Source organism: Kryptolebias marmoratus, linkage group LG2, assembly GCF_001649575.2.
Source record: "Kryptolebias marmoratus isolate JLee-2015 linkage group LG2, ASM164957v2, whole genome shotgun sequence".
In the NCBI taxonomy this organism is placed as follows: Eukaryota; Metazoa; Chordata; class Actinopteri; order Cyprinodontiformes; family Rivulidae; genus Kryptolebias; species Kryptolebias marmoratus.
In genome coordinates this window covers 25,850,508-25,862,300 of record NC_051431.1, presented here as the reverse complement: position 1 = coordinate 25,862,300, position 11,793 = coordinate 25,850,508, and the positions used below count along the sequence as shown (strand labels likewise).

Below are 11,793 nucleotides of genomic sequence, written 5' to 3'. Positions count from 1 at the left end.
GCAAAGAAATCTTTTGAGCTAAAAGCATAAATGTGGCATACACACATAAATCATTTGTACACATGCAATGCAGTAAGAAAGTGCATATCTCTCACATTCTTGAGAACATATATACATTTTTACAACAATTTTAACCTGATAGTATGGAAAAAAATAATACAAAACAATTTCATTGACCACACTAATCGTATGATTGTTTTTCTGCTACTATTTAATCATGTATTCAATTGAAACTGTGTAAGCTCTAAAAGCATACAGCCATGTTTCAGTTGTGTAAGGATGGATGTTCCTGTGGCTTTCATGAGACTGTTCTGCTTTTCTGGCACATGATAAGACGAACGAAAACATCAGTATCTGTAGATACAGCAAGCACAAGGTCCTCTTCTTTTAAAGGATGGTGCGTTTCCAACAGTAAAATAGGATTACCGGATACTGACTTCCTCTGCGGTGATAGTTGGTCCGTGTCCCTCTTAAAGCGAAGGACCAATCTGAAGTGGAATTCTTAGGAAAAGTTAGGAACTATTAATATTTTACCTTTTGTAGATAGCTCTTTGAATAGTCTCTGTTTGAGGCCAACAAGAGTGACAAGCTGAACCTGAGTGAGGTCAAGATCAAAGCGCTGTCGTCCTAAAACAGGTCCAATCTCAGAAATTTCATAGCAGATCTTCCGAACTATTTCGTAGGCCGTTACATCACCATCAATCACTACACGGTTATTTACATGGAATTCTGTGGTTATTAGCAGGTCCACATAACAGCACAAAGATGTAGCATTTCCAGGAAGAATTTCGCATTTTGTTCTGGAATAACTGCATATAGTGAAACTGGCAGCAGTTCAAAGGTTTAAATATAGTTTTCACATGAAAAGATATGAAACTTTGGAGTGGTTTGAAGATGGCAGTAATCCACTTTTGTCTTAGCTGCTTTCAGACTAGCCATTAGTTTGTCCGTTCATGAACTATTTCTACAAACGGAGGCCATAAGCTATCTACAATTGGTAAGATGTTATTAGTTCATAACCTTTCCACAGAACCCCTCTACAAATTGTCTGAACCATATTTCTAAGGTTTCTGCCAAGCTGCTCTTCTTGAGTTGTGAAAAGATCCTGGATCCTCAGAACAAACTGTTTCTTTTTCTTATTTCATTCAGTTGTCTGTTTTTCTCTACTTCACTGATGCTAATCTGAGTTTCACAGCAGCAAAACGGCAAGTAAAGTGTGCTTCTTTGCTGTTGCTTTCTTTGTCGTGCCTTTATAGTTGTGATGCAAACTATGCTTGTTGATGCAAAGTATATCTATGGAAAGTAATCACATTACCAGAAATAAAGCAGGTTTGCGCTTGTGTGTAAAACAAGATTTTTTGAAATTTATAAAGCCACAACATACATGCCCAGCTTTAAAAACCTGAGAAAAAAAAAACTCATATTTCTGCTTTTGTGTATAGTGAGTTTTAGTTTGATGCACCCAAAACCAGGAAAGTACGTGAGGCAGTCCTGCTCAGTCAGCAAGAAAGCCTCAAATTTTAAGGTGTTTGGGCTTGTCCCTCAGACAGCAGCAGTATGTCTCTCTGATGTATCTTTCTCTTTTCTGTTCGTTTCCTTAAACTACAGCCACAAATCTTTAACTTGGAGATATTTAATCTAAGCCTTCAGTCAAAGAGGACTCTTTAAAATACAGCTCCAATAATAATTTCAATACATTCAGCGTTTTGGTTGGGTAAAAGCCTGAATTATGTTAATGGTAAAAAAAGAAAAAAAAACACTTTTATTGTGAGCCACAGCTGAGTCTTCTGCTAATGTAGGCTGCTCATTAAGTGCTTTTAACACACATTCGCTGGCCTCTCCATGTTTGGAGTTTTGATTATGTTAACGAGTGGATTATAAGGATAAGGGTCTTGGTTAGGCTGCTGATGAGCAAAGAAAGGCTTTAATGGACCACTTTTCTTCTTCTCTGCGCAGATCACACGTTGGTGAAGTTTGCCATGTAATGAGACAGATCACATCAGGATAATCATCTTTTATGTCATTGTTCATTCTGTTTGATGATGCTCGTTTAGCATCAACTTGATTAAATCAGATCCACTCCTCAGGCTTAAACACTAAAATACGGCCTTTAAATGGCTGATTACAAAGAGCGCATTACACATCCACACGACAACTGTTCCCCCACAAAGAAATAATGAAGAAAGAGGTGAAGTTATAAATGGCTGCCATACAGAAGTGAAGAAATATCCAGGAACCTCAAAGATGTAAACTACACCATAAACAGATTGTGAACTTTTTCCAAACATGACCTGCTGAGGAGTTTCAGTTTAGTAAAAAGCTGTAAACTCTGGACTCTACCATGTATTTTTACATCAGCGTCAGGCTGAAGATCTGATGCATTAAACTCACCCAGGAAATTTAACATTCTTTGATACAAACAGATCTCTTTTGAAAGAAAACAAGTCATTTTCATATATTAAAGCAGAGTTCCATTGACAAAATTATTTTTTAAACAACTGAAATTCCTATTTTTAACAACATGGAGAACAAAAAAAACAAACAAACTAAAAAAAACAAACAAACTATAAGACCACACAGCCCAGCTGTGAATCAAACAGCAGAGACAACAGTAGGCTGGTTTTATGGTCAATGGACTGCATTTATTTAGTCACATTCACCTATTCACACACATACAACACTACACACACTGAGGGCTTGAAGCACCTTGCCCAAAGACACTTTGACATGTGCCGAATGGAGCTGGGATCAAACTGCCAACCTTCTGCCTGGCAGATGATGGCTCTCCTTTCTGAGCTACATCGCCCTATAAAATTATGTAAATGATGATAATTAAAGGTAATTTATCATTAGTTCCTAAACTTTTAGACCTTACGCTTTCCTCCCCGCTTTTACTTCTGTTCTTTTGAAAAGTAACTTCTAAATGCAGGATATGTACTTGTAATCAACTATTGTTTTCTATTTATGGAGCAATTACTTGTTTAGCCTCTAAATCTAAACTTAATAACATGCATATTTAGGAACCCTTCACACTGGATGGTGGTCCTGCCATGTGGCTGGAATTTGGAAAGCCCTCAATGTTAAAGTAATTATGACGTTGCTGAGTTTTTAGTAATCACTAAATTGGATTTTCCAGCTATTTTTTTTCATCCCCAAGACACTCTGCTGCACCCTTACAAGAATTTATATGCCCGTCATGGCACAGTTTTCTCAGATCACGTCATGAAGAAGATCATGTCATGCTAGCACTACACCATCACCACAGGTATCAAGACTACTAGGTTGTTTCCACAAAGTTGTTATATTAATGATTCTGACATAGATTTGATGCCTGCATGGTCAATCCTGCTTCAAAAGTTGAATGGCCAAGTCACGCCGGTGCGAGTGGACCTCATGTCATAAATACGCTGCCACCACACTACACGCAGGTCCTCAGTATACTGCCAACTTAATGACAAACCACCATAACATAGCTACAGAAGTCTTTTGCAGCCTCAAAACTATCATGAGCAGATCATGCGTAGTGGAGCACCTACTGTGTTCCTAATACATGCCAAGACCCTGCAAAAATCATCCATCTGGCTGATTTTTTAACATTGTAGCGGAGTCTCATCCAGTGTGAAAGGAACCTTAAAAACAAAAAGATCATAGATGTATTATTAAAAAAAGAAAGAATCAAAAAACATCAACAAAACTGTACAATTAAATTTTATTGTGTCTTTCAATCTCTGTAAATTGAGACCAACGTATATCAACTCATCATTAGCACTTTGGTTTACAATATAAAATCACCTCATTGGAAATGGAAAACAAGATCCCGTCTTTAGGGGCTGAACAACATGCATGACAGAGCATGCATGTTGTTCAGCCATTACCTACAGACACATCATTAAACAGAACTAAGTGATTACATTCAGCATGCCTCTGGAACACAGATAAGCCCCTCCTTTGTATTTTAATGATTTGCAGGGAAGAAAATCAATCTGTGCAGCTATTTTATTACTGTTGGTTAGTTATGAGTTTTTTTTATTTTATTATTTATTTTAAACTGAGATCAGGCTTTAATAAGCTGAGCTGTCATACTTGATCAGAAGCTGACCTGAGATGGCTGGATGTGTGCGGGGTATTAGTGTGTGGGTTAATTGCCTGAGGCAGTTGTGACATATGAAAATACTTAACAGCACAACACAGGAAACAAGGAAATGAAAAGGCAAAAATGAAAACAAAAACGTGAACTTTATGCGGATGCTCGAACTGTATGTGTCTGAGATTTGATGGAAGGTTATTTTTCTTTGAATAAGCTGTTTTGTCTACACTATTCTGGGTGCTGAGTTTGGTGGTTACCTGTCTGAGTGAGGGGGACTCTCTGCCTGGACCTGGACAGCCTGTGAAGTCTTTTGCTGCTCTGTCTGCTCTGGTTCTCATGTCCCCCTCCTTTCTCACTTTGTTCCTGCTCTCTCGTTTCCTCTTTCTGTTCTTGTGACAGCTCTGTGCTCTCCTCCCTGACTGAAACAGAAGCCAGTCCATCCAAAGTGGTGGCTAACCTGTGGTCCTGCTCAGACCCAAACGGCTCCTCTGACAGCGGGGGTGGGCTCTCCGTCTTTGGGACAAATCTGAGAGTTGACTCAGCATTCTCTTTTTGTGGGCTACCTTCATCTTCTTCACCCTCAAAAAGTTCTGGAGTAAAGAAAATAGTCTGGTCCTCATCGTCTTCATCGTTCACTGAGGGGGTTTCACTTTCACAGCTGGGGGGGTCAGTAGTGGGATTGTTGGATTCTTTTTTTATTTCACTGGAACTGTTTTCAGTTCTCTGCTCAGGGCAAAGGGCCTCAGGACTCACTGGTGGGGAGGGCATCTGCTTTCTCTCATGAAGGCTGGAATCACTTTGTGTTTTCTCTTTAAATATCGGCTTCTTGAAGTTGGTGCTTATGGGGCTGCAGGTGAAAATGCTATACAGACGCTGAGCGGCTCCGCGCTTATCAGAGAGGAGCTTCGCCGGGGCGAACGGCAACGTCTTCAATGGCTCTGCAGGAAGAAATCAAAAGAAGAGTTTTAACACTTGGAATCAGTTCACAGCATACACTGTATCCATAAACTAGAAAATAACCGGCAGAGAGCTGTGACTGCCAAGGGTAAATAAAGGTGTAGTAAATGCAGGCATACGCTCAATATAACCCAAACAAAGGTCATGGGGATTTAATTAAAAGCAACAGTCCAACATCTGCTCATCAGCTCGCTCCAGCGCCACTTAGGCACGCAAAAGGCCTTACAGTAATGAGGCAAGCCACTCAACTGATCCCGTGGCCCCCTACCCCCAACTCCAAGTGGAGGGAGGAGGGTTGCTGCCTTTTTTACTACTTCATCCAACCGGGCTCAGCCTCATCATGACCCCAAAGACAATGGGCGCTCACCAAGACAATGTGCAAACACGTCACCTCAACCAATTTTCTGGTGCTGATGTCGCGCTCATGTGGCCCCAAGTGCAAAAATTAATTACAAAGAAAAAACGATTTCTATATTAAATTTGGAGCAGTGTACTGAAGCAACTTTCAGGGAAGCATCATCAGAAACAATGTGCGTTTTCCTTTAATTAGGGTCTGAATGAATCCAATACTTATTTATACAGGAGAATTTATTCAGTCATCCACTGTTGGTCAAAAAGTGTTACCAAGACATCAGACATGCTTATTGTTGCATCACACAGACACCATTTGTTTAACGCTAACATCCCTACCCCCAACTTTTAGTGGGAACGCACTCAAGCTCTTTATTTCTAACACAGAACCAGTGTGTGTGAAAACCTTTTTTGAACACATGCTGAATTATGCTTATATTTCCCAATGAGAAATATAGTTGCAGAGATACGTTTGGATTTTTAGAAAACGTCACCACAAAATGGTCAACTCAAAGTTGAACTAGCCACAATTTTTGTGAACAAGCGTCTCATTTTCACAAAAGCTTTAACTTTTTAAATTAGTTTTTTCATTACAATGTAAGCATTTTTGTCTTCTTTCACCCAGTGTGTCTGACAATGCTATTAGACTCAATGTTTTCTCTTAAATCCCCCCAGAGTGCAGAGGGCGTACCCCCACTTTCATTGTATCAGAGCTTCCAAACCTGGAAGTGAAAGCTCTTTTTAAATTGTCATATTTACTACATAAAACACTGTAGAAAAATAAAAATTACCAAGTGTGACCAGCAGACACTTCTGCCTCTTATAGTTCATTTACAGAACTTCAGTATGACTTTGTTTTTGCAGTTACTGTCTAAGGCCTTATGTCTGGTTTGCTTCTTTCTCTGCCTGTGATATAAAGAGTGCTGTCAGGGAGTAAGGTGGGCCACTGGCAGTAGCTTTAACATTTCTTTTGATCTTTGCTCTCTTTACTTTTCTTCTGCACTTTGTCAACTTAGATTATTACAACAGTAGTTCCAAATTACTGCTGAGCTTTAGAGAGGAAAGTTGATGGGTGTTGGAATTTCAGGCAATACCTGCATTGGCACATTTCTTCAGACCTGTCCGCATCGAACCAATCATAAACGAATCACTGAGTTAGCACATGACAACAGTTGCCAACAGTATTTGCTCACCCACCTAAATCATTGAATACGATGACTTCCATGGCAACAGGTGTATAAATTCAACCGCCTAGGCATGCAGACTGTTTTCACAAACATTTTTGAAAGAATGGGTCCCTCTCAGGAGCTCTGAATTCCACCGTGGCAACGTGATAGGATGCCATCTATCAAAAAGTTCAGTCGGGAAATTTTGTCACTACTAAAAATTCCACAGTCAGTTGTTAGTGGTATGGTAACAAAGTGTAAGCAATTGGAACAACAGCAACTCAGCCACAAAGTGGTAATCCACTTAAAATCACAGAGCGAGGTCAGCGGATGCATGTATAGTGCACCAACGTTCTGCAGTCAATAGCTACAGAACTCCAAACGTCATGTGACCTCCAGATTAGCTTAAGAACAGTGAGAAGAGAGCTTCATGGAATGGGTTTACATGGTCAAGCAGCTGCAGCCAAGCCTTACATCACCAAGTGTAATGCAAAGCGTCAGATGCAGTGGTGTAAAGCACGCTGCCACTGGACTCTACAGCAGTGGAGACGTGTCCTCTGGAGTAACAAATCATGCTTCTCTGTCTGGCAATCTGATGGACTAGTCTGGGTTTGGCTGCTGCCAGGAGAACGGTCCTCGTCTGACTGCATTGAGCCAAGTGTAAAGTTTGGTGGAGGGAGGATTATGGTGTGGGGTTGTTTTCAGGAGGTGGGCTCAGCTGCTTAGTTCCAGTGAAAGGAACTCTTCATGCTTCAGCATATCAAGACATTTTGGACAATTTCATGCTTTCAACTTTGTGGGAACAGTTTGGAGACGGACCCTTCCTGTTCCAAAATGACTGCACACCAGAGCACAAAGCAAGGTCCATAAAGACATGGATACCTTTATCCATGTCTTTGGTGTGGAAGAACTTGACTGGCCTGCACAGAGTCCTGACCTCAATTAGAGCAGAGACTGAGGGCCAGGCCTTCTGTCCAACATCAGTGCCTGACCTCACAAATGAGCTTCTGGAAGAACGGTCCAAAATTCCCATAAAAAACTCCTAAACCTGTGGAAAGCCTTTCCAGAAGAGCTGAAGTGGGCCAACATTATATTAAACCCTATGGATTAAGAATGGGATATCACTCAGTTTTATGTGTGTGAAGGGAGACAAGTAAATACTTTTGGCAATATAGTGTATTGTTAACAGCTAAATGAATAACATTTAAATCAGACAGGTTCATACAGTATATTATGCATGTAATTAATAAATACAATTTATATGTGATATAAAAAGTGTAGTTAAGTCAAAAGGACATCTGAATGCTTTATTATTCCATTTTAAATAGTTGTGTTGTACTTTACTCCTGCGGTTTGACAAGTAATTTACAAATTTGCCTTTCGTAATGTAATACCAGTTACTAATGATGTTCAAGTAAGTTAAGGAACAAAATTTAGTTTCCAAAACGTGGCAGCTAAGTTTAAACAATAGAAAAAATATAACCTAATGTAAAACACAAACTCATCTTGTAAGTCACAAAAGCGAAGTTTAAACAGAATAATGGACATTTTCTATTGTTTTGCAAAAAAAAGAAGTTTGGAAATAACACCTACTTGCCAGGAACAAATCCTGTTAAAAAGTGTAATCAGTGCCTTATTTTATTTATTTGCCATGTTGGAGTTGGCTCTTTAAACTTATTTTTTGGGCTTTAAATTGCAAGTCTGTTTACAGTCTTTTTTGGGATATACTGTAAATGTCTAAGTTGACATTTACAGTAAAAGTAAAAACAACTAAAATAAAATTGTGATTTAGGATTTTTGGAGGAAGATTAGTTTAGATAATCAATAAATAGGTGAAAATTAATCACATAATAGTGGCAGCCATATTAAAGAGACACTATGTGATGTAAAACATGGAGGTAAAACTTATTAAACTTTTACTATTCATTTCAGATATATGGTAGATTTAAAACTCATTAAAAAATGATGACATTACTATACATTGGTCTTTCTAGACCAGTACAGACAAATTTAGACTTTTTGTGACTAAACCTGCCAGAGATTAATCTTGAAGTTTCAAGTCTTTTAATTAAACTTCTGTTTTTCCTCACCTGCTTCTTTATTCTTTTCAGCTTTCAGTTGTGTACTTGTGTCCTGCTGGGATTCAGGTGGTTTGTCACATGAGCTGGGTAGCTGAAGCTCTGGAGCTTCGGTCAGACTTTGATTCCTGGTTGATAAGCCAACAGAGCTGAAGGTCTGGCTGTCAGCAGGGGCCCCCTCCACCTTCTGCTGCCCCTGAGAGAATGCTACCAGAGACTGCATGGCGTTGTTGAAGGTGTTGTGATGCTGAACGAGTTGACGGACCCATTTAGACAAACCTAAGATTACACAAACAGCAGAGGCAAGGGCCAATGAAGATCTGAAAGTGGATAACTATTGCCATCTAGTGTTCAAAATGAGAGGCTGAGCAGGTTGGCAGCTTAACTCGGCTCATCATAAAATAAGAATTGAGCACCTGTGATGTACTTATTGGGATTATTCCTATACCGGTCATCCACAAGAATTAAGGCGCCCCAGTCATTCCTGTGGCGGATGCACCTACATAAAAAAGTTAAAGGTATATTTAAATAAAAGAGCACAAAAGAAAATCCTGTAAGATACTGTGGAATAAATTTCAAGTGCAGATTTACCTCCCTAGGGCCTGGTTGAGAGCTCTGTAGGCCTGAATCTCATACCAGCGATGGCCAGGAAGAAGACCTCGGGACTTGCAGTGCTGGTCATTATACTTCATCTTCAGTTCCACCTAAAACAGCACACAGTACATTTTTGAAGTGATTGAGCTGTTAAGTTTAACAACAGGATTTGTTCTCTGTGGATGTGTCCCATTTTGTTTGTATCTATTTAGCATTCAACAATTAAATTTATTCTAACTATAATTTTCTATTGCAATTTCAGAATTTAATCAACTAATTTATTAAAGTTAATTAATGTCCAATAACACAAAAAAGTAGTCTGAAAGCTTTGATGAAATAAGTCGGAATATAGCTTTATTTACATGCCTCCCAACTCTAGTACTTTGAATCACATTTCTAAACAGACTACCATTTACAAAAACGCTCCAGCCATGGCAACATCTGGGAAACAAGAGCTCATATATGTATAATATTTGAGAACATATTCTAAAGGGGAAAAAAAGGGGTAAAGAGGGGTCATGACAGAAAAAGAGTGAAGGTGAGAGGGTGGGAGGGGTCCAGGAAAGGTGACATCAAACATCTCTGCACAAAAATGCCAAAAAAGCATTCATCCATTTGCATCTGTCGTCGCTGATTTTGGTGCTAACCTTTTAGAATTGACAAGTGAAAAGTTCAGCTGGCGTCTGACGAGATGGCATGCAAGGCAGGCTGCCGAGCAGGGCTCTAACTGCTTTTGACAGGTACCGTGTGTTTGCCCAGAGCCACAAAACATGGGGCCATGGCAGGTACCGCCTGTTCCTTCGTGCTCGTCACGAAACACCACAATGTCCTGTCATGGCTGGCGCATATAAACAAACAAGCAGTCACACACACACACAAAAGGAAAAAAAAAAAAACCTAAATGTTACCCCAAAGTTGAACAATGACTAATTACACCTCACCTAAGAAACTATTCAAGCAACCATGCAACACCTGCCACCACAAAACTCCCCAACGCATTTGGAGAATATAAAGCAAGCCTTGCCAATAGATTCAAAAGAGTCGAGCAGACTGTTAAAGACATCCACATAACCATATCACAGGAAGTCTTAGAACGCTGCTGGCCTCATGGTGAGAGCTTTGCCAATGTATGAGACACCAGAGCAGTTAAAGAATCCGCTTCTCAACCCACAAAAAGGCTGGTAGCCTTGAGCCAGCAGTGTCATCTAAATCCAATCACAGTCCACTTCAGCACCGGAGCCATCACATCCCTGCTGCGTACCATGTCATCGTCCAATCTAACATGACAGGTTGCATATGTGAAAAAGCCAATTCTGGCTGCTAGCAAATATCACAAATGTGCAAGAAACCACAAGCTAGAAGGGATTAGTTAAAATGTCAAGGGATCACTCGCTTGCTTTGGCCTTGTCCTCTAAAGCAACCTGTTCATCTCTAAAAACATATATTTGACCACTAGGCATGATTCGCAGCTGAGCGCATCTGCTTGAGCTACATTTTACACAGGGTGTGTGTGCGCATCAGCGTGCACGCCCCTGGCAGTCCGGGACATCTTGTGCCTGTCACTAAGATTGCTGAGCGCCTCATCTGCCACATGTGGCTGAGCTGACAGCTGAGTGGCTCGCCTTCGAGACACCGCCGGTGTGTGTGCGCCCACACTGACAAGGGCAACAGACTATCACACTCCTTTCCAATATGCTCATGGATCAGCTCACACCAGCCGGCACACAGTCCCACTTAGTCTTTAATTGCACTGGGCTTATGTTCCACTCAGAGATAAATTGTTAAATTAAAACATCAATGAACTGAGGAGAGCAGAAGACAAACTGTCCGACTGAGAGCAAGAAGACAGCCCAGAAGATGGTGGGTGAGACCATGGCTAGATGGTGACAGAAGGCTGACATTAAGACATTACCACATGGAAAAACTGAGACAAGATGCTGATGAGCGCCACAGATACTCTGCATTAATGTCGCACGGAAGAACAAAACGCCACAACAACAAGACAGCTACACCACGGCAATGTAGCATATGCCATGCTTCTACTGTCACTTTCCTATCCTTCAACACAGTACATATGCAATATACAGTACATAAAAGGAATGAATGATGAACATAACACATCATCTATGGCACAGGACTTAACTTTTTAACTTAACTTTTTACAACATACTGTTGCTGTCAGGCAAAAACTCCTTATTGCTATTTTTCATTATTTTCATGCTTTAGCATAAATCAACTCATCCCCAAAGTTGGGGGAAAAAAGCCACAAGACTTCTATTCTGTACTAAATGAACTCATCCTTCGAATCTGTTGGTGGTTTTGTAAATAGCTAATCAATGAAAAGTGTCAAAATAAGCATATGACCACACTCTTTATTTAATTGAAAAGAAAGATGTTTGGGGTTTTTTTTGCTCCATTTTCTTAAAATCTGCATTTTTGGAGATACGAGGTTTCTGCCCAAGAGCGACATTACATTTTATTTCTTCAAGTTTTGGCACATGTAAAAAGAATTTCAAAAATATGCCAACATACAGTACAGGGCAAAATACACCACCGTGCA

General features: G+C 40.1%; 1 protein-coding gene across 1 annotated transcript in view; it reads right to left on the bottom strand.

Moving 5' to 3' along the window:
* Window positions 1–1,415: 1,415 nt before the first annotated feature.
* brip1 (BRCA1 interacting protein C-terminal helicase 1) overlaps window positions 1,416–11,793 on the bottom strand; it is a 63,972-nt gene continuing 53,594 nt past the window's right edge. Inside the window, exons 16-19 of the mRNA XM_017421994.3 lie at window positions 9,231–9,343; window positions 9,056–9,138; window positions 8,652–8,918; window positions 1,416–5,025 (exon numbers count right to left, since the gene is read on the bottom strand). Coding sequence (XP_017277483.1) covers window positions 4,316–5,025; window positions 8,652–8,918; window positions 9,056–9,138; window positions 9,231–9,343 — 1,173 coding nt within the window. The 3' untranslated portion in view covers window positions 1,416–4,315. The remainder of the gene's footprint in view (window positions 5,026–8,651; window positions 8,919–9,055; window positions 9,139–9,230; window positions 9,344–11,793) is intronic.